Below are 23,761 nucleotides of genomic sequence, written 5' to 3'. Positions count from 1 at the left end.
ACAAGAAAAATAAAGCCCAGGAAATGAAGGTCACATGGCCAGTCAGTGCAGTAAACAGCAAAGCTGACAGTGAGTTACCTTCTCCTTTAACAAGTAAGACCAAAAGGTATTCTGTGGCTGAAGACAGTGTTGTGAGGGGTGGCCTATGTGTTGCCCTCAGAATATGTTCTCCAAAAGCCTCCTGGCCAAGCTGACAAGTGTATCCTTCCTGGAAAGTTCCCACCACAACACCTGCCCCCCCTCTCCCCAAGCTGTGCCCCTGAGTATGTTCCAGGATTCTACAGGTATCAAATTGTGCTTATGCTATTTGCTAACTGGGTCCAAAGCTTCTATGCTAAGCTATAGGTGTTAAAACTGTGGTTGTCCTATTTTCTGATTGGGTAAAGCTTTAGTCTGTAAGTTTTGGCTCCCCAGTTTCTGGGGGGGCAGAAGGGAAAGGAGGTGGAGAGGTAGGGGGCTTGTGGTTAAAGCCAATAAAAGGCTAGGCTAAACCAGAAGAGTGTATTTGCCTTATGAAGGGCAGCGTCCTCCTTCATGAAAGAGAAATAAACTCTTGTCTTTTCTGCTCATAACTTCTGACTCTGAACTTTCATTGTGAAAAGTAGACCTCTGTGATCCCGATTCCACACAGTGTCATGGTTGGTCTACTCAGACCAATTCAACTAGTCCTTTTAAGATGGGCCTTCAGTCTTGGAGTCTCTTGAACACATGTAGGCCTGCTGATTTCTATTAATCCAAACTCCTTAGCAGAGCTCAGAAGATGCTAGTATTGCAGCAGAGAGAGCCCTGGACCTGAGTCAGGAAGACATGAGTTCACTAATTGTGTGTCCCTGGGCAAATCGCTGCCTGCCTCAGTTTCCTCCACTGTAAAGTGAAGATAATTACATGGGTTGTGCTGAGATCAAATGAAATACTTTTGTAAAGTGCTTAGGGCAGTACCTGGCACATAGTAGGGATTTAAATAAATGCTTATCTTTTCCCCTCACCTCAGAACTGCCATTAAAGCAATCAAATATAATGATAAAACACAAAAAGGATGTTTAGAATTTTTAAAGCTACTTTCCCCACTGGAAAAAAAAACAAAACAACCAACCAACCACCAATTGTTTTTAAAGCTACAATGAATTTACCTAAACTGTCTTGGCTCTTACTATTGTATGATTCAGCAACACCATTCTTTCAATGCTTCTGCTCTTGGGGTCAATTATTTCTTTCTTTTTTTTTTAACAGAAAATATTATGTCTCTAGATAGTAATGTTAACCTTTCTGTCAATTAAGCCTTTTATTGGTCACTGCTAACTCTAACAGAGAAGGTGGTAAAAGAAAGGCATTTTAACATCCAGCCACTTAGTTGCCTCCAGATATAAATAAAAATAACAAAAAGAAATAGCAAAAATTAAAAAGCAACCTTCCCAATTCCTAAAACAGAATCTAAAATTCTGGTTAAGGTTGAGTCACCAGTCAGAGAGGAGATGCTGTCCATTCTCTGCAGTGAGGTGGACTGCAATGAAGTTTTTTAACAGAAGGAGAAAATGGGGAAGATGGAAGTTGTCATGGATGATTCTAAATCCATTGTATGGCTTCATTATTTAATGAATTTCCTTCCTTCCTTTCTTCCTCCCTTACTGTCTTAGACAATTGGAGTGAAGTGACTTGTCCAGGGTCACACATCTAGGAAGTATCTGAGGCCAGATTTGAACCTATGGCCTCCCAAATCCAGTTCTGGTACACTTTCCACTGTGCTCCTAACTGCCCTATTATTTAAGTTTCTAGAATGTCAGACACAGATCTATGTTCAATGAAAGCACACAAAAAGTGGTTCTCTCTGTGATCATTTCCAAATTTATCCTTTTATCTCATTTGCACATAATTTTCATGTTGTCTCTCTCCATTCAATTCTGAACTTCTAGAAAGCAGAGACTTTTTTTTGCTTTCTGACAGGCAGAGAAATGTGCATAATATATAGTATGCATTTAATAAATGCTTGTTGAGGGGAGCAGCTGGGTGGCTCAGTGGATTGAGAGCCAGGCCTAGAGATTGGAGGTCCTAGGTTCAAATCTGACCTCAGACACTTCCCAGTTGAGTGTCCCTGGGCGAGTCACTTGACCCCCATTGCCTAGATCTTACTACTCTTCTGCCTTGGAACTAATACACAGTGCTGATTCTAAGATGGAAAGTAAGGGTTTTAAAGAAGTGCTTGTTGACTTTAGGTTATCTACCCTTTAATATTATTCATGCTACTGTGTATCTGATTCACAGAGGCCAAAGACTGAGGGCAGAAGATTTAAAATGCCTTAAGAAAACAGGGAAGATAACCAAAAAGGTAACACTAAGAGGATCTCCTAGCCTGGGCTTTGGGGAGAGCAGATAGGAATTGGACAGATGAAGAAAAGATTTTCCTTTTTAATGACTTACTTTGCTTTTTAGTTTCCTTTGGCTGGAGGAGTTACCCTAAAGGCACTTAACATATTTCTATTAAAAACCTCAGATTCAATGCCTGCCAGAGTATCCACTATCCTCTGGTGGTGGTTTCATGATGGCTATTTCTCCTGCCTTGCTGACCAAGATCTGCCTGTGTTAGAGGCCTGCCAGAATTCAGTCTCTATTAAGTGAGGGGAGGCTCCTTGGGTTTCTAGCCTTATCCTGTACCTTGAGTGCTTCAACTACTCCTGAACCACAGACACAGTAATTTGGCTCAGTCTGACTTTTTATAATGTTACTGAGTCCTGTGTACCACTGAATAAGGATATCTCCCATTCCTTAGTCATGTGCAAAGGGGAAAACTGGTTGATTATTACCTGGTAGGTATATGTCAGCTGGAGGGTCAGTCCCAGGTTGATTAAGGCTTCTGTGCTCAGAACTGCTGTCCTGTAAGACATCTTCTATGGATGGAGCTTGGCTCTCTAAATTAAAAGGAAAGGTATCAAATTAGGGATCAGTCTTCAAGGAGTCCCATTTTTTAATGTGAATTATAGAATATTTAATAAATTATAATATGAGGATTTAGCAAATAATGATATTTAAATATTATATCTAAAAATAAATGATATTTAAATAAACATAGAGCATGAAACTCTCAAGTTCTTGAGGGTTTCAAAAGTTATCAACTTAAAAAAAAAGATGATTAGTCTTTGGACAAAAGATATTCTAATGCACTGTTGGAAAACCTGCTCTCTTGTACAAATATTTTGATGGTCAGTGTAGAAATAGTCACTCAGTCATGTGGCAAGGAGCCCTATTTTTCATGGAAAATCCATTCTGTGTAAAGCTAGTTGACCTCCTAATGGGACATCTCTAAAATGGCAAAACATTAGAAAAATCACTTGAATTTAACTTCTATTAAGGTCAAACATGACTTATGACACAAGTAGCTTTACTTCTTGTATTTTTCAAAAGTTTAAATTCCAAGAGTTACCACTCACATGTGAATGAAAGAGACTCATTTATGAAAAAAAGGGCCAAAGAAAAGTCTTGCCGTCCATATACTGGGATCCCTGTCTACCATTAAGCATCTCTGAAAGATACTGGCTGTTGGCCCCAGTTGCTCTCTAGGATTCTTATAAGCTTTAGATCTAGCTTCAGCACTCTCCTTAACTGAAAAGTTAAGAAGCCTAGAGTTTATAAATTTTCTAGCCTTCCTTTGAACCTCTGGGAAGGTCCTGGGGATTCCCAAAGCCTAAGAAGCAGCCTTGGAAGACTGTTGCCCTGCACCACCAGACTGCAGACTTTGTGGAGGCAAAAGAACTCACTGATTCTGCATTAGCCAAATGCTCTACTACTCCTGTATGAGCAGACTGAATTTTGAACACAGGTCCTGAAATGACTGTCAACAGTTTTCTGGCTTGTCTCTTCCCCACTTTCTCCCTTCTGAGAGGGGACAACTCTTGGCATGACTGGCATCCTCAGGACAGGACCCATATTACTCATAAACTCTAAAGCAGGGATCAAAGACTATCTGTAGAATGAATGGTTAGAGTTACAGATTGATCCCAGTATTTAAAAAGGTCAATGGCTTCTATACAAAAAGGCAAAACTCCATTTCTTCTCCAATTCTGTTTAGTAACCTAGTCATGGTGGAGAGAGGGGATTGTTTGAGGGGGGAATGTAGGTGGTTAGGGTTACCCTCAAAGCATAGGGGCAGAACTTGTAAAAATTCTACAAAAAAAGTTATCACTAGATATTTTAAACTAGGAAGGTAGTTAAGGCAGGAATACTGCTTATTATTTATAAGTAAAAAGAAGGGCTTATTCCTCACTCTCCTGTCCTTGATCTAGATGGAAAAGTGGATATTTTGTTGGCAAATGTCAGTGTGCTCATACTAAATCAAGGGAAGATTGTTGGAAATAGGGTCTGGCTGCTGGCATGGCAGGCTAATACTGGGATGGTAAATTTTAATAGAGCTAACAAGTGAAAAGGAAAAGTTGTTTCTCCAGTCATTTTCAGTTGTGCCTAACTCTTTGTGACTCCATTTGGAGTTTTCTTGGCCAAGATATTAGAGTGATTTGCTATTTCATTTTATATATGAGGAAACTAATGCAAACAGTGGTTAAGTGACTTCCCCAGGGTCACACAGCTAAGTAAGTGTCTAAGATCACATTTGAACTTAGTAAGATGAGTCTTCCTAACTCCAGGTCCAGTATATCCACTGTCTCAGGTAGCTGTCGTGATAATTATTGGGGGAGCTAGGCGGCTCATACGATAGAGAGCAAGGACTGGAGATGGGAGGTTCTAGGTTCAAATCTGGACCCAGATATTTCCTTGTGTGACCCTGGGCAAGTCACTTAGCCTAGCCCTATCACTTTTTTTCCCCTTGGAACTGATATTTAGTATCAATTCAACGATAGTGGGTAAGAGTTTTAAGGGGAAAAAAAGATAATGATCATTTACTGAACTCCTACTATATACTGAACTTTGACTGTTCTTTTATACTATGGACTCCAAAATGTTTTTGTACCTTGATAACAATTCCTATATATATATATCTATATCTATATCTATAGATATAGATAGACAGATAGATAGATATAGAGAGATATAGATATAGATATGGATAGATGTATAGTTTTTTTTTTTTAACTCTTACTTTCTGTCTCACTATCAATTCTAAGATAGAAGAGTAGCAAGGGAAAGGCAATTGACTTTAAGTGACTTGTCCAGGGTCACACAACCAGGAAGAGTCTGAGGCAAAATTTGAAACCAAGTCCTCCCAATTTCAGGCCTGGCACTCTATTCACTATGTTACCTAGTTGCCCGTCTCAAATGATTAAAGGATGGCATTACATTGAACTACATTTACTTTTCTCTTGATTTTAGATTTATTGGATTTTAACCAGAGAATATCTGAAAAAAAATTTAGAACTGGATTTGAATTTCGCATGTAAAGAGGCAGAATAGTATGATAGTGTAGTGGAAAAGCTTCTGATTTATGAGTCAGAAGGCTTGTGGCTTAGCCTCATTATTTACTGGCTCTGAGACTTTGTACAAATCGCTACTTTCCCAAACTTCAGTTTGCTCATCTGTAAAATGAAAGCATGACAACTAAATTTACCCTGCCCACCAACTGTATGTTGCTGTGAAACTGAAATGGGTTATAATGGATGTAATAATGTAACAAACTATGACACTGTAGGAACATGAATTATTATCATTTTGAAACATTTTTTTGGAAAAGCCACAGAGTTAAATGGAAATTCATTTAACTGAACTATATTTGGTTTCTCTCTGAAAAAACACCCATCTGGGGGGTGGAGGAAGTTATCAGAGATATGCTAGAGCAAAGGTCAGTCCCTTCCTGGATGGATAATAAACCTCATCGCAGCAGGCATATGGGAAACAGCTCTCATTCTTGCTCTCAGAAGAGCATGCAGGGGCCCAATTGAAGTTGAGAAGGTGAAAAGCCTCTGGAGGGAGGTCAGGATTATGGGCATCTGGAACATCTGCTGGCTTATTTCACCTGGGCAATGGTACAGTCTTTCCTGGCCCTCTGGTGGCTAAGAAGGGTCAATGCACATTTTTATGCACACCCAGAGCAATGCAGGAAATGAAAACAAGCCTCAAATATTCAGAAATAGGATGTCAAGGCTTAAAATGATCTAGGGGATCAGTAGAATCAAAAAGACTTTGTAACGATCAGAATATCATGGCCCCAAACCAGCGAAAATAGTTTGAAAACTCCCCAAAGGCATATCAATTAGTGAAAGCCAAAAGTGTGTTATTTCTGCGGGGCCAAGGCAGGCATAGACAACCAAAGGGAAAAGTACCTTTTCTCTGGAGGTAAGGGCAGAAAAAACCCTGGGGAGTGAACTTGGTTTTAATAAAAGATGATGTCTCAGAAAGCCCTTTCCCAGAAATGTACCATTGCTAATGGAGCACTGTAATAAGGGAAGTGTAAAGTCTACTTGTTCAGATGTATTTCCCAGGGTAGCGGGCTGCTGGGAGGCTAGGAATCTTTTCCAAACAGAGAGTATGGACAAGGACAAATGAAAGCCTAGCATTTTACTGCCACCCTAAGACTACAAAGAATCATGTGTAGAGTGGTTTAGAATCAGCGCATGCTCCAAAAGACAGAATATAGCTTACCTTGCTTTAGCGATGGCACCTCTTCAACTTCCTCAGTTATGAAGCTCTTTGAAAAAAAAAAGGGAAAGAAAAGAAAAATCCACCTCATTTGGCTATGCACATGAGTTGCTATCAGTGGCCTAGAGCCTACAACAAAATCACACTGAAGCCGAGCTACCAGGGTAAAAAGATCAATGGGCACATGAGGTTAACAACCTTAGAACTTGGGGTTATTGTTCCTCACCCCCACCTTAAACACTGATTAACGAATACCTTTGGTTTCCTTCTTTTTTTCCTATGTGAATGCCTGCTAGCCCACTGCCTTAGAGAAAATCTTAGGGCAAGCTTCCCAGAACAAGGCTGGCAGCTTCATGGGGCTGGGAATGTGACATACCTCTGGTGAGCTGCTCTCCCGGAGGACTAGCTCAGCACCACTTAGTGGGGGAGGCGAGTCGGAATCTTCAGACAATTTCTCTTCATCTTCTTCGTGGATCGGAGATGATGGGGAACGTAATGTGCTAGGAGGACACAAGGAGGACAAAAACAGTCTCAGTGGCGTGGGTGTCTCGGGATTCATCGGATCTGGAGATGAACGGTCCTTATGCCATTGCCCGCAGTACTCCCAGAGGCACACTGCCACACACCAGTGATACTGACCTATCTGGAGACTTGTTTGGCTTGCTCTTTTGAAGGCTGCTCTCCAAGGTTCTATCAAGTCCAGCAAGAGGACAACCAGCTTGAGAGAGCCCATCGGAAACCCCTGAATAAGTAATTTCTTCATAAAGAGGAGCTGAAGGAATCGCTGGAGAGATGGAGCGAAGGCCATTTAGAGCTTCCAGCAAGGAGATGGGCTCATATCCAGGTGGGATGTTGTCAGAGTTCTGTGAATTACAGGGTGAGTTTCAGGATAAGGCTGGCCTTATTTTAGAATGCCATGCAGCCCATAAGACAAGGGGACCAAGATGAGATTCCTGCCATAAGTTAGTCCTGCACCCCCAATGACATCCCACTTCTCATAAGTTTTCTAAGGAACTACCTCTTCAATTCTAGTTGGAAATGACTCCTTCTTAGGGCCTCAGAAAGTGATTTCTTATCTTTCTCATTTTACCCTTGAACTGTATTCACTAATATAGGAAATGACCCCCCTGTTGGGTGCTGCTGAAAAGAAGATCCCTTAGTTGCTAAGAAATTTTTTTAAAAAGGTGAGTGCTTGTAAAAGGGATACTAAGTGAAGTAGGAACTCAATAATATCTCCTCCACCTGAAGGAAGAGCATGAGGGTACTAGTATTTCCTGACCATCTATGCTATCAGGGAAAGGACTTGGCTTTACTCCCTATTGCTCTCTAAGAAGATCACTGTGTCACTAACCCTAACTTTAGCCATCCCAAGGTTCCTTGCATCTAAGCAGAGAGTGAGACTATACTATCTATACAGCATCAAGCTAGCCAGGAAAAAAGTGAAATTTATTGCAGAATGTATAAAAATTCATCCTTAGGCTAGGACTAAAAGCTCCTTCCTGGCTTTCTGTATCTATATCAGTGAAAGAATGGGCAGCTAGTAAGAGTTAGTAGAAGAATGAAGAAAACAGCTGAGCTGGGAAGGCAAAGCAGGAATCTCTATGACATACCAAATAAGTCTGAAATCAATCTGAAACTCTTGTATTTCAGCCAAATGCTTGGGATCAGAGCACAGCACCTGCCCCAAACCCGAAAGAGGGCAATGAGCTCACATGTTGGGTAGATGTGACTGAGGCTGCTACAGTGTGGAGCTTTGAGGCAGAATACAACCCTCCCTCTGCTTGTCTAGGTTTGATCAGTAGCTTTGCTCAGGAAACAGTAGATCTTCCAGGGAGATGAAAAGGGAACTAAGAGGGGCCATGGCAAGGAAAATGGGAACAAAAACAGGGAGCAAGTAGAAAGGAGTCAAGGGTGCACTCCCTTTCTGTTTAAGTAATATTCCTAAGAATCTGTCAGGGCAGTTTAGCATTTGGCACCCTAGATAAATTCTTTTGTATTTTTTCCTTTAAATGCCCTGCTTTGGGAATTCTATTTTATATATAATTCAGTTGTTAAAAGTAAATACCCTTACAAAAATAAACAATATGGAAATATGTTTTGCATGATAATACATGTATAATCCAGATCACACTGCTTGCCAGCTCCAGAAAGGGGGAGGGAGACAATCTGGATCATAGAACTTCAGAAAACTTATGTGGAAATTTGTTATTACATGTAATGGGTAAAAATAAAATATCTAAAAAAAGGAAAAAAATAAAAGTAAATGCCTATTCTCCTAATAATTCCTACAGGTATATTCTTATATTAATAGCTAAAACTTTTGAAGTTAAACTTTCTCCTGATTTCAAAAGGTCAACCTAGAGTTCTCCTCCTAACTAATCAATGACCACTAGGAGACAGCATTATCTTGAACTGCCATTTATGTTTCTGGACTGCCCTATCCTGTTCTCCAAGTTGCAAGGACATCTGGGAAAATCTAAGCCCTTAGACTAAATAGACAAAACCCAATAAATCCAAATACCGAGAGCAGAAAGCAAGGTAATGAGAAATAAACACTTGTAAGAAATGCCATTTGCAATAAAAAAGCAACAATATTAATTCAACCTTCAACATTAGTTCCATTTGCCAGCAGGAAAAAAAAAAGGTGAACAAGAGCATTCAAAGGAAACAAAAGAAGCTTAGCGAAGCTGGCAAGAGAACCTGTAGCTCATGGCTTGGCACACTGGCCCCTGGCAGGAAGGAGCCCCTGTGCCTACAAGTATTAACATCTCCCTCTAGAAGGGGCAGCTTGGTTCAGAAAGTTCTTCCTGTGCATGCACAGAGTGACTATGGGGAACTGACCCTGCTTAGATGGGTTAAGTAAATGAAACACTATGTAAGTAAATCCTAATGTTTGGGGATGAGAATGGTTTTCCAAACAAATATATTTTCTGGTCAGGGGGATGGGGCAATAACGTAGCCATATAGACCAAATACACTTACTGTTTCCCTTTTAGGTTTCTTGCTGGCCAATGAGACAGGGTTCGACTTTGATTTTTTAAAGGGACACTGTCAAGATAAAAATCATATATTTTACAATAACTAACATCCCTCAAACAATGCTAGAGTTTTCTGAAAGGGAATTTCCCAATTTTCTGATAATTATTTATGTTATGGATTCCTTACCCACCCCCAAGAACCCCCACCCACTTTCTGCACACCCTTGGGGCCCTGAATGACAACACATACTGGTCAGTTTTTCTGTAGAATTAGTCAGTTCCTCCACCCAGGGAGTTTATGACTTTAGTGATTAAAAACAAAAACAACCCTAAGCACAATCCCCACCACCCTACATTCTCATTACTGACCCACTTGAGAAATTTATTCTTTTCTGCTCATACCATGTTATGTGAGAGCAGCCTTATAAATAGCCATTTGCCCAAAGTAACAAATAATCTCTGCCAGGTGACTGGCTAAGGAAGTAGATGTAATTAAACTATCTGAACCTCTTTAGGGAAATGTAGGCACGAAAGAAAGCTTTGGGCTCTAACTGAACAGAGAGGAAACTGTTTTTTTTTTAAAATATATATACAATCTAAATTTGAGGCCTGCATTGCTTGACAGTGTCCCTTTAATTTATCACCTTTATGGGAAGGTACCCATCCCTGTACTCAAAGAGCAGGACATCAAGCCATGGAACAAACATTCTAACATTCAACTACATGCAGCAGAAACACCACGTTGTTGTAAAAGACAGTTTGGTCACCAAATCTTTTAGTTAAATATTAAAGATTTTTAAGAAAAATGGTTAATCATACAAATGTGCTTCATTTTATGCTAAAATATATTTCTGGAGAGTTGCATACAAACCAAGTCTTTGAAAATCATATTCTATTTAACTGTACCAGAATGGTTTGCTATATTACATCAGTATGCTTTTAATGCAAAAAATACTTTTAAAAAATGTTACTTTCTGTTTTAGTAACAGAACAACTCTAAGACAAAAGGGCAAAGGCTAAGCAAATGGGGTTAAGTGACTTGCTCAGGGTTACACAGTAAGGAGGCATCTGAAACCACATTTGAACCCAGATCCCTCCTGACTCCAAGCTTGGTCTTCTGTCCATTGTGCCACCTCGCTGTCCCCAAATAATACTTTTGTAATTCAACTATCAGCTACCCTAATTCATAGCATTTCTGAGCTATTTTAATTTTCTTCTTCATTTTCCTTTTCTTCATTTTAAAGAAGAAATCGGTCCAAAGAAAGGAAAATGAAAATCATTTGCCCATAGTCATACAGATGGTTAGTGCAGAATTGGGGTGACATCTCAATTCTCCTGATATCCCTTCATTTTCCACTACACTCTGCTGTCTCCTGGTACTTCCATTTTCAGGGTTTGATTTAAGTGAGGGATATCTGCATTAGCAATATTAACAGCATCTGAATTGATGCAATTGACAATAACTGTTTCCCTATATTCAGGGCTGGAGAGAGGGAAGGGATCAGAGATCTTAATCACTGTTATTTTTCATAAGGAAGACATGAGACATCTTCTTAGAAGACTTCTAGGCAGCCACTCAGCTTGTTTGAGGACAGGAAGGGAAGTTCTGTAAGGAGGCCCAGCACCTCCAACCACGTGCTACAGAAGGTTTGCGAGATACTTCTTCCAAGTACAAGTATTTACCATTTCATCCCAGCTGAGACTTAGATACTTGTCCTTACAAAGAAGCTGAGGCCCCATACAAGTTAAAGGCTCTGCTTTGCCAGGGCACTGTGCCAAAGAGTTGATTATTTGGAAACGTTTGGTGAAAATCTGGATGTTTTGGCATGACGTATAAAGACAGTCCTAGGCTCCCATGTGGTGAGCCAGGCTTGTAACTGTAGATCTTGCTCTTCTCTCTAAGTCTAAAGCTACAAGTCATTGTGACCAAGAGTTCCCTCTTTCTGATGGCTCGGGCAAACATGAATTACTTACAGAGTGTTCATCATGGTCCATGCTCTGTGCTAAGACAGGGCTGAATGAGACAGGGGACAGCGCTCCTGGCTTTTTCCTCACTGCCCGGATCTGTAGGAGGGCCCGGAAAGCTAAGGAAGAAGAGTTATAACGTATCAGTCATGGTAACAGCTGCTCCTGCTACTATTTAGAAATGCACCACATTGTATGATACCAAATACTCAATGATCCACAAACATGACTCCCACCAGTGCAGGAATAAGAATTAACAGTGTTTTAGAATCAGAGCCTGAGCAGGGCTATTAGAAGATTTTTATCTTGTTCCAAAAAAGAACTGCTATATAATTCTATTTTGTCAAATTTCTTAGCTTGTTGGAATGCAACTAAAAAAAGGACTAGATGCCTAATATTCAGCATGCATTTGCAGGTGGATCAAATCTATCTGGAGTGTCCAAGAGGGCAACCAGCACAGTAAAGAGCCTCTAGTTCATGCCACATGAAGTTCAGTTAAAAGAACTTACCACTCTTCTGCCTTGGAACTAACACACAGTATTGATTCCAAGATGGAAAGTAAGGGTTAAAAAAAAAAACTGGGGATGTTCAGTGTAGAGATGAGGTGGGTCACATGAGAGTGGTCTCTTAGCATTTGAAGAGTTTATTACGTGACAGAGGGTTTAGACTTGTTCTCTTTAGTTCTTGAGACCGGAACTATGAGCAGTGGATAGAAGATGCAAATTAATCTTGATTCAATGAAAAACTTCCTAAATAAAGCTAATTAAAAATGGATTGTCTCTGAAGGTGATAGATTTCTCCTAACTTGAAGTCTTCAAGCAAAGGCTCAGTGACAACTTGCTGGGTCTGCTGTAGAGAGATTCCTATTGAGTATGGTTTGAGTAGATGGCTGCTAAGGTCTCTTCCAGTGCTAAGAGTCTATGGAGATTTAGAAGGGCTCTCAGAGAGGGAATCGGGAGACCCAGATTCTGTCTCTAGTTTTCCCAGTGAGTTCCTTTGTTATTACCATTAAATTACCTCTCTGTGACCTCGATTCTCTAGCCTGTAAACTGAAAATATTATCTACCCAACAATTCACCCTAGAGTTATGAATGTTATAAAGTTATTAATCTCTATTAGATATATGGCATATCAAGGGGTGTTGTGTGTATGAGTGAGAGAGCGAGAGAAAGAAATGAACACAGATGCATTATTATTCTTTATATATATATGTATGCATTATTATTCTTTATGGGTAAGTCATGGCAGTTACCTGTTAAGGTCAAGATCAGGGAACATCAAAACAATGATTCAGTTAGCTGGATCTTCAGGGTAGCCTATTATCTATCACCCTACTCACTCAGATGACTAAAAAGGCAAATAATTCCAAGAACTATATTTCAGTCTGCCTGGATTGTGCCACAGAACCCACTCCCAGGACCAAAGGTATCTGGTGAGACTCTGGGTCCTTTGGGCATCTGGTTCAAAGGCAGGCTTGGGAATCTTGTGGTCTCGCTTCAGGAATCTGGTAGATTTCTAGCACAGTGGATCAGATCTGCCACTTTGCTATTCAAAAGATAGTTCTGGAGAAGAAGATCAGTTCTAATATAGTGACAAATTCTTGGAAAGAATGTTTGTGATATCTCTTAGTGCTGGAGAGAATAGTACAGATAGTTGTCCCTGTATGGAAATTCACATTCCATAAATTTGATTTTACATAAAGAATTCTGAAAGAAATCTATTTTCCAACCCCACCTCAATCAGTATGGCTTATTGATTTCATATGACCCCTCCCACAATTTGGTCCTTGGCCTTTCTCCTTTCTTCCAGAGGGAAGTCCGCCTTCCCTCTCCTTTCCCCCTCTGATGGTCATTCTTTCGGCCACAAACTCTATCCTGGAAGCCAGGGAGTTAAAGGAAGCACAGTTCTGGTGTTGGGGTGGGAACAGGAATTAGAGGAAAGTGGGGAAGACTACCAGGGCAAAGTAGACTGCTCTACTACTTCCCAATCTCAGGATTTGGTACTGGAGAGTTGGTTGCAGCAGGGCTACTGCTAGGAACGTGAGCGACTGAAGAAGAGATGCTGATTTTTACCCAAAGTGCCAGTGGTCAGAGGGAAGTTGTCTTGTCCAGGTCTGGGGTTGCAATGCTATCCCCCAACTCCTCCATGCCTGACCCCACTGCAGAGAACCAAGGAGGCAACTCCCCCTGGCTCCAAGGGCTCTGTTTTCCTTCCTGAAATGATGTCAAAATATTGGCCCTATGTGTAGAGGTAATAAATTGGGTATAAGTACAAACACACTTGTTCCTTGATGGCTCTTTCACCTGCCACAAAGCCTGCCTGGCTAAAAGTTTTTGCTTGGTTTTCTCCCTGACTTCTCCATAGTTCATGGGAATAAAAAAGACACAAGCTCTCCCCTTGGTCCTCAACATTTGTATGAGGCCCAGAATTCAGGAGATCCTGAGCAGTTTTCTAGCATCTCCCTTCTCTCTTTCCCAGGCCCCAAGTTGCTCCAGATCCTAAATGCATTATTTTGTGTATGTCTTTGTTATATAGGATAAGTGCCATGGGTGGGAAGGGACAAATTGACATTACCTAAAAATAGCTTTATGAAGAAGTCTGAGAAACTTACATTAAGCAAGAACTGTCTGTATTCCAATTGAAACAAGACCACTTGAAAGACTTTTGACTGCTAAATTATGTTTTATTTTAATAAGATCTAACACTGTCGTTGAGAGTTCATTCTCCCCACAATCTAACATCAAAGCTACTAGTTATTCTAAATTGGGTACATTAAGTTGGTTTGAATAAAATCCAGTGAGTTGTGACCCACTGGAATGAATGACCCATTGAGCTCTCTCCACGTTTTTAGACTCCTTTAACCACACAATCCTTTGATTGCAAAAAACCCACTTTCCCAGTTCCTAATGTTACAGTTCCATCTAATCTGCTTCCTATTTGTGCATTGTGTTGTAAAAAAACAAAAAAAACCCCCCAACAAAACAAAAATAAAAACAATTAAGAGTCCTAGACTTTAAATGAATTGATTTACTTTAGATTCATGTTATTTGGATATATAATGCAGTCAAGCCTGGACCAAATTTTTTTGCTCATCCACCCAGGCCAGTGATGGTGAACCTTTTTGAGAGGAAGACTGGGCCCTGCCCCCACCTTGCCCCCCAGACTGAGTGCTGTGCTTGCCCCACCTCCCTTTACCTAACAAAGAGGAGGGAATAAGTGCTCTCACTGGGCTGCTGGGTGGAAGAGTGGGTGAAGTGAGGAATGTCACTGAGGAAAGTATAGAGCAGCGGTTCTCAACCTCTCAATTTGTAGCACTAAGAATATATAATGCATATCAGGAATTTACATTCTGAATTATAACTGCAGCAAAATTACAGTTTTGAGGTAGCCACCAAAATAATTTTTTGGTTTGGGGTCACTGCAACATGAGGAACTGTATTGCGGGGTCACAGCATTAGAAAGGTTGAGAACCACTGGTATAGAGGGAGGGAGGGGAGTGGGCTAAGTGTTCTGCTCCCCTCCAGCTCTGCTGCCTATGAGCCGCCCACCTTATCCCCTGTATGCTCCCATTGGGCTGCTGGGCAGAGGGGTGTGGGATATGAAAAGCTGTTATCAGGCACAGTGGAGAGGGGGAGGGGAGCAGCTCCACCTGAGTCCTTCTGCCTTTCTAGTAATGAAATAGGGAACAGGGGGAAAATGGGACACAGAGCACTCTGTGTGCCAGAGGTTTGTCATCACTGATTTAGGCTCTTTGATTCAGGCCTTACATCAATTATTCTCAAACTCTCCTTTCTACTATTATTCTCTACCTACCTTCACTTACAAATGACTGTTACAACTCTCTGGTAAGAACAAAATCTCATAATCTCTCTCATTCTCCAATTCAATATATCCCCATTTTTGTATTCATACTCCTGACCTTTTCCTGAAATCTTGGAGATGCTGACACATTTTCCCATACTCTCAATCTCTCCATAACCCCTGCATTTATTGAGAATAAAAAGTAGTACTCAAGAAATATCTGATAATTATTCACCTTATTTTTATACTATACGGGTTTTTAAAAAAAATTATGTTTAAAAAAAACAAACTATTATGGGGGCAAGATAGGTGGCACAATGTATAGAGTGCCAGGCCTGGAGTCAAGAGGACCTGGGTTTAAATTTGGCCTCAGACACTTCCTAGCAGTATAACCCAAGGCAATCCCTAACTCCATTTGCCTAGCCCATGCACTTCTGTCTTTTTTTTTTAATTAATATATTTTATTTGATCATTTCCAAGCATTATTCGTTAAAGACATAGATAATTTTCTTTTCCTCCCCCCACCCCCCATAGCCGACGCGTAAGTCCACTGGGCGTTAGATGTTTTCTTGATTTGAACCCATTGCCTTGTTGATAGTATTTGCATTAGAGTGTTCATTTAGAGTCTATCCTCTGTCATGTCCCCTCAACCTCTGTATTCAGGCAGTTGCTTTTTCTCGGTGTTTCCACTCCCATAGTTTATCCTTTGCTTATGAATGGTGTTTTTTTCTCCTGGATCCCTGCAAGTTGTTCAGGGACATTACACCGCCACTAATGGAGAAGTCCATTACGTTCGATTATACCACAGTGTATTAGTCTCTGTGTACTATGTTCTCCTGGTTCTGCTCCTCTCGCTCTGCATCACTTCCTGGAGGTTGTTCCAGTCTCCATGGAACTTCTCCACTTTATTATTCCTTTTAGCACAATAGTATTCCATCACCAACATATACCACAGTTTGTTCAGCCATTCCCCAATTGATGGGCATCCCCTCGTTTTCCAGTTTTTGGCCACCACAAAGAGCGCAGCTATGAATATTTTTGTACAAGTCTTTGTGTCCATTATCTCTTTGGGGTACAGACCCAGCAGTGCTATGCCATGCACTTCTGTCTTAACAGTTGTTACTAAGACAGAAAATAAGGGCTTTAAAAAAGAAAAAGAAAAAACTGCCATGTACATATTTATTACTGCACCTATTAAACAACCCACTGAAACAAAATAGTAAGTTTAAGTTATTCAGCCTATCCATCTCCACATCTTCTGATTCAAGGGTTCTACTGCTAGGCCCATGACCCATGGAGGTTAAAGATAAAAGGAAAAGTCTCATGTAAAAAAATATATGCCTTCCTTTTTTTTCCCCTTAAACCATTATCTTCTGCCTTAAAATCAATACTTGAATTTTGGTTCTTAGGCAGAAGAGCAGTAAGGGCTAAGCAATGGGGTTAAGGGATTTGCCCAGAATCACAGAACTTGGAAGTGTCTGAGGTCATATATGAATCCAGGACCTTCCACCTCCAGGTCTGGCTCTCAATCCATTAAATCACCTAGCTGCCCTTACTTAAGAACTGCCTCTTATTATTAATTCTTTCTCTGATTATGAAAAGAGAAGAGCTTGTTTGAATCAGAGAGCCACTTAAAAGAAAGTAAAATTTAATTCAGAAGAGTGTTTTGGTATTATCACTGTATTTTCTTCTGTGAATAATAGAATAAAACTAATTGTTTAGGTAAACTAGAAGCAAAAGAAATTGAATGAGATACATTTGTTAGCTAAGAATCCCAAAGGCAACAGCATTACAATTAAGGTTATACAAGAAACAATTTTTGTGCCATATTACAAAAGAGAAATTTAGTGGAGTGAAGAAGGATTCTGTAGATAGTCTGGTATATAATAGGAAAATGAAGACTAGAAGAACTGAAAAAGTGGGAGAGGTATCAGATCAAGATATGAAAGAACAAGAAAGATTGGATTTTGCAGGGCTTTAATCAAAGTCCACTGGAGGGATATCTAGAGAGGAAGAAATTTAGACAAGTAGGGTTTAAAAATAAAATGGATTTGGAATTTTGTAAAAGAAAAAAATGTTTGTGGAGGTTTTTTATCTCTTGAGATAAGAAGGATATGAGAAACATTATATGATTATATCCTTTGTGATATAGAAATTATTAATATATTTGCAACATGGAATTATTTGAAGATAGTATACTAAAATTCTGTTCTTGAAAGACTGCATTTGAGTTGTTATGTGATTACTCAAAGTTAGAAGGGAAGTAACAAATTGGGAAAAAATCTTTATAACAAAAACCTCTGACAAAGGTCTAATTACTCAAATTTATAAGGAGCTAAATCAATTGTACAAAAAAGTAAGCCATTCCCCAATTCATAAATGGGCAAGGGACATGAATTTTCAGATGAAGTCAAAACTATCAATAAGCATTTCGATATTGAGGGCAAGTAAACTTCAGGACAGATGAATTATAATACTAAATCTATTCAATTAGTGGAGTAATACCAAAACATCTCTGAGATACTCTGATAGGATACAAGTGTGAAAGATCTTACTGTTTTCAATATAAATTGGGAAGTAAGCAACTACTGTAAGCAACTAAGTAAATGAGTTCCTTAGTTTGCCACCCCCTCACTAGTAGTTATGATATGGAAATAATATCCTCCTAAGGTGGGACAAACCATTTACAGACAAAGATATAATGGAAAAGTTTTCTATTTAAATGGGGTAGTACATTTTGAAAAAAGCAACATTCTAAGAACTAGAAAATATAAATATATATAATTGGCTTCTAAATGTTTCTAATGGAATAAAAAGTTTTAAAATTGGATTCTACATGTAAAATTGCATTGATAATTGTACAGAAGGTGAAATTAATTATCTGTTTGATAATTTTTAAGAGATATGAAAGCCCGTTTTATAAACCAGGCCCTTAGAAATTCTTTTAAAAAAATTTCTTTCAACCTGCTGATTGAAGTTTCTGTATCAGGCATAGGGTTTGGGTAAAGATAGAAACAGCACATGATATATAAAAACTGAAATTCTCTGAAGTTTCAGGTGAATTATAGGTGACTAATTTAATATTCTTCTTATACCTGTATTGTTAATAAGATCAAAAGCATATAGCTTGAGCTGGTTTTCACCATATGGGTTGGTTATAGGAAAAATAAATTTAGGATGTTGTATGAAATTGTATTGAGTCTTGTTACTGACAGATTTACAAAATAATCTAGGATTCTCTGCAAGTTACTTGAAACCAGAGTAGTAAATCCATTTGGGAAGCACCCCCTCCTTGTAAGAAGGATAAGCTAGAAGCCTTCCCAATAAGATAAAAAGTGAAACAAGGATGCCCATTATCACCAGTATTATTTAACATAGTATTAGAAACACTAGCAATAGCAGCAGGAGAAGAAAAAATCTCTTTTTCTTTCTTTTTTTTTTAAAAACCCTTACCTTCTGTCTTGGAGTCAATACTGTGTATTGGCTCCAAGGCAGAAGAGTGGTAAGGGCTAGGCAATGGGGGTCAAGTGACTTGCCCAGGGTCACACAGCTGAGAAGTGTCTGAGGCCAGATTTGAACCTAGGACCTCCCATCTCTAGGCCTGGCTCTCAATCCACTGAGCTACCCAGCTGCCCCCAAAAATCTCTTTTTCTAACAATATGATGGTATATGTGGGAAATCCTAGAGATTCAACTAAAAAGTTAGTTGAAACTATCAATAATTTTAGTAAAGTAAGATATAAAATAAACCCATATAAATCATGAGTATTTTTAATATATTAGTAACAAAGTCCTACAAGAAGAGATAGAAAAAAAAATACTTCATTTAAAATAACTATAGATAGAATAAAATACCTGGGAGTATACCTGCCAAAACAGACCCAGAAAACACACAAGCATAACTATAAAATACTTTTTCTACAATCCAGATCTAAATAACTAGAGAAATATTAATTGTTTACGGATGGGAAGAGCCAATATAATAAAAATGACAATCCTACCTAAACTAATCTACTTATTCAATGCCATACCAACAAATTATCAAAAAATATTATTGAACTTTTAAAAATAATAACAAAATTCATTTGGAAGAACAAAAGATCAAGAGTAGCAAAAGAATTAATGAAAAAAAGTGAAGGAAGGAGGTCTAGCAGTAACAGATTTTAAAACATATTATAAGGCAGTAATTATCAAAACTATCTGGTATTGGCTAAAAAATAGAAAGGTAGATCAGTGAAACAGAACAGACATACAATAAATAGTAGTAATTATAGTAATCTTAACAAAAGTATAGCTCCAGGCTATTGGGATAAGAAATCACTGTTTGGTATTGCTGGACCAACTGGAAACTAGGTATAGACCAATATCTTACACCATTCACTAAGATAAGATCAAAATGAATACATGAACTAGACATAAAAGGAAATATAAGCAAATCAGAAGAAAAGAGAACATATTACCTATTTATGGATAGCAGAGGAATTATAAGTCAATAAGAGATGAAGATATAAAATAAATAATTTTGAGTATGTTAAATTATAAAGTTTTTGCACAAAAAATACAAATGTTGCCAAGATCAGAAGGAAAGCAGAAAATTGGGAAAAAATTTTGATAGACAATTTCTCTGACAGAGGTATCATATCTAATATATATTGAGTATTTCATCCAATTTATGAAAAAAAGAAACATCTCCCAGTTTATAAATGTGCAAAAGATACAAACGGTGTTTGGATGAAGAAACCAAAGCCATATTTAGGTACATGAAAAATTGCCCTTAATCACTATGGATTAGGGAAATACAAACCAAAACAATTCTGAGGGATTATCTCACATCCATCAGGTTGGCTAAAATGACAAATGTTGGAGGGGATGTGGAAAAGGGAACACCATTGTTGGTGGTTCTCTGAACTGATCCAATTATTTTGGAGAGCAATTTGTAATTATGCCTAGAGAGCTATAAAACTGTGTATGTGCTTAGACCTAGCAATACTATTTTTGGGTTTATTTCTCAAGGAAATCAGGGAAAAAGAAAAAGAACCTATGTGTTCCAAGATATTTATAGCAGTTCTTTCTCTGTGATGGCAAAGAACTGGAAATTGAGGAGATGTCCATTAGTTGGGGAATGGCTGAACAAGTTCTGGCATATGTTGTGATTGAATACTACTGCACAATAAAAAATAAAGAGCAGATTAATTTTTTTAAAAACTTAGAAAGCACTGGATGAGACAAAAAGTAAAACAAGTGGAATCAAAAGAACATTATATACAGCTACAGATTTAATATTTGAAGAATAACTTTTGAATGTTTACCTCCAGAGAAGGAACTGAGAAGTGGAAAGTGTAAACCTCAAAATTTCTTAGACTTATAAATGTTGGAAATTTCACCATTGGGAAATTTCATACTTGAAAAATTTCCTATTGATAGTGGGTCTTGACTATTGGAATGTGAACCCCATTGGCATGAGAGTTTCCCCCTCCTCCCTTCTTAAGATTACTTTAGGACAGAAACCTTTTGCTGAACAATGGAAAGGACTTTGGCCTATGCTTAAGCATAGAACAGGAATTTCTTTGAGTCATGATTGATTTTAGAATTGATACAATGGAGATACTTGGAATCAATCTCCACCCTACTCAGTCCTAACAGGATTGAGGAAGGGCTGCAGCATAGATCAAAATTTAATTATTCCAATCTCTACCCTACTCAGGTTAACAGGATTTAGGAAGGGCTGTAGCAAAGGATCAAAGATTTAATTATTTGAAAATATGACCTTCAACAGACATGTGCAAAGCCAGAGACCTCTGGGCGGTCCTGGGTTAAGCTAGAGCCTCCATTGGCACAGGGAAATTGATGGACAGTGATTGGTAGATGTGAGAACTGAGGGGAGGCAACTTGGATGGTTTCCTTAAAGAGAGAGGGGTCTGAAGACTCAGGGTGGTGTTTTAGGAGTTTGTCGGGGTGGTTGGTGTGTGCTCTGAGAAGCTTGCTCTGAAGGAAGCTGGAGGTGGGGGCTCTGAGACTGTTTCTCCATTTTGGTCACGTGAGTAATAGGGACTGATCTCCTTTCTTTGCCCCAGCTATCTAAGGGCTTGGGCCTTTTGGCCCAGCCTAAACAGAAGGGGTATTTAAGCCCTATTCCCTTCTCTCCCCTTTCTCTCTACCTCTATCTCTCTATCTCTAATTCCTTTCTTCCTCCTGTTTGTAATTAAAACTCCATAAAAGGTTGACGGCTGACTTGAGTTTTCATTTAGGAATTACATAGCTGAATTCCTTGGCGACCTTAAATTAATATATATCAGTCTTTTAAAAGTGATTTCCTTGTCACAAAAGACAAAAGATATAATCTATATACATATATCTGTTTGCTAATGATGCCTTTTATGATGTGGGGAGGAAAGGGAGGGCCTGAGATACCTAGAAATAAATTATATTATATGTATTAGATATATTATATGTTATTATAATATATTAATAAAAGGAAGATTCTCCTTTAAAGCTGCCCCAAGAATAAGGCCTATTTCAGAATATCCAAGAAAAGATGGGGACCAGATGACTACACGGGAATGGGATCCAAGATGAAATGTGTTGGTTAAATGGTTATTAGGAGTGGGTTACTAGGATACAAGGAGACTTGATGTTCATTATTGTATTACTTTGGCTTTTTCTTTCATGGTGTTTATGTTTGCGAGTTTTCTTGGTTACTTTGGTGATACACAAATTTCTTTCTCAAATTAGTCCTCTGTGTGTCCTCCAAGTAGTTTGAAATTTTAAGAGCTTAAATTTAGGTTTTATGCTAAATATGATGGTTATAAAGTAATATCATCGTTGCCAAATTTAAAATACTATAGCGTAAGTCAAAATGACTTTTAGCAGCTTTATTTACAAAGAGGTGGAAAGAGTGAAAGTGGAAAAATGAAGCTAAACACAGATTTTAACAAGCCTACCAGCCCTTCTCTGGTGAAGTAAGGCTCAGTCCCTCAGGGGCTTCCTTATGTCCTTTGTCCCCATGTGGATTTCCCAATAATCCAAAGCCAGAAGTCCCAGTGGTGTTTTTAGCCAGAGTTCCACTAACGCAGCTTCGTCCAAAGCCAAGGCAGGAATCTCAGCCACTCACCCATCAAGTCAACACAGGATCTAGGGAAAACGTCTTCTCTAAGCCAAGGCAGGGATCTCTGGAACCAACCTCTCCAAACGCCAGGAAGGGAATGAATTTCCAGAACCAATCTCTCCAGAAGTCAGGAAAGGATTCTCAGTCACTCATCCAGCCACCTGACACAGGATCCAGGGAAAAAGTCTCCTCCTCCAGTCTGGCTCACTGACACAGAGTGAATGACTGAATCCTCGAGCTGGCCTTTTTAAAGCCGTTTTCTTGATGTCCTTCCTGTTGTTCCTCCACTTTACAGGAACCAATCACAGTCTCTCAATTTGCCTAGCACTGCCCAAGGGGAGAGGGGCAGTGAACTTTAAGTGACTTGTGAACTCTCTTACTTAGTGTTAAGTAGGTGTTACAATTGAATTTTCTAACCAAATATATATATTTTTATAAAGTTTATTAGAAAGGGTAGGTAAGATTAAAGTTAAATCTCGCTGCCTTACTCTAAGATCTCAAACCAGTATGCCTATCCTTCATTAAGTTCTTCCTCTCCCTCCTTACCTGCCTTCTCTCTCTCCATGTTCATTCAAAAGCCCTGAAAAGACCTGCCCTCTCCTTTTTATTGACGTACAGATTGTAATGGATGCAAACTTGGTTTAACTGTGTTATGTGAGGAATGTTGATGGACAGGTCAGGCTACTCAGGAGGGCGAGGAAATGAATTTCCTTGACACATAGGGGTACTTTTTTGATTTGATTAGCTAAAAATAGTTATTCAATGAATCATTTAACATAACTAGCTTATATCTCTAAAGATCTTCTAGCTAAAGGTACATACAATATTGCACTTTCTAAGAGGTAACTACAATAGTTGGAGATAAGAGGGAAATAGAAGAGAGAGAACAAAACCAATGTTTGCTATACACACTGACAAAAAGTTAATTGGGGGCAGTCCCCTTTGGCATAAGAGTTTATATTCAGGAGAAATGATATATTCAGCCCCCTTCAGCACAATCAATTACATCCCAAAGTTCATTCTGGATCTTCTGATGCAGTGTAGGTTTCTTTATGGCACTTTCTTCAAACAGTTCACTTTCTTGATTCGAGGAGTTAGGAAGTTTCTTTTCCTGAAATTTCTCTCAAAAATTTTTAAATCTTGGATTTTATGAAAATTATACAAAATTAAGAAGTTGGCTCAAGCCACAAATGAATCCATCTCTTCCCTCAACATTAAGGTAGCCCCTGTAGTTCAAATGGCTTTGTAAAATCACATGATATTCTTACTGGAATTCAGGGAAGGGCTTATGCTGCAATTAGTCAATCTTATTCTTCCAGTAACGAGTTGGGAGAAAT

General features: G+C 38.9%; 1 protein-coding gene and 1 long non-coding RNA gene across 5 annotated transcripts in view; one reads left to right on the top strand and one right to left on the bottom strand.

Moving 5' to 3' along the window:
* Nucleotides 1-23,761, bottom strand: part of MGRN1 (mahogunin ring finger 1) — a 137,290-nt gene that overhangs the window by 11,063 nt on the left and 102,466 nt on the right. For 2 of the 4 annotated variants that reach the window (XM_007498744.3, XM_007498746.3), the window contains exons 11-16: nt 11,529-11,638; nt 9,559-9,624; nt 7,216-7,439; nt 6,953-7,076; nt 6,580-6,625; nt 2,799-2,903 (exon numbers count right to left, since the gene is read on the bottom strand). In XM_007498744.3, coding sequence (XP_007498806.1) covers nt 2,799-2,903; nt 6,580-6,625; nt 6,953-7,076; nt 7,216-7,439; nt 9,559-9,624; nt 11,529-11,638 — 675 coding nt within the window. The remainder of the gene's footprint in view (nt 1-2,798; nt 2,904-6,579; nt 6,626-6,952; nt 7,077-7,215; nt 7,440-9,558; nt 9,625-11,528; nt 11,639-23,761) is intronic. The other 2 variants (XM_007498745.3, XM_001367407.4) reach the window with 1 other exon arrangement.
* The window catches only part of LOC103093112 (uncharacterized), a 49,011-nt gene continuing 25,350 nt past the window's right edge, over nt 101-23,761 (top strand). The window contains exon 1 of the long non-coding RNA XR_008913613.1: nt 101-284. This is a non-coding gene — a long non-coding RNA (uncharacterized LOC103093112). The remainder of the gene's footprint in view (nt 285-23,761) is intronic.

The sequence above is a fragment of the Monodelphis domestica genome, chromosome 7, assembly GCF_027887165.1.
Source record: "Monodelphis domestica isolate mMonDom1 chromosome 7, mMonDom1.pri, whole genome shotgun sequence".
Taxonomy (NCBI): Eukaryota; Metazoa; Chordata; class Mammalia; order Didelphimorphia; family Didelphidae; genus Monodelphis; species Monodelphis domestica.
The sequence above is the reverse complement of the archived record's forward strand: the minus strand, read 5'-3'. Positions and strand labels throughout refer to the sequence as shown.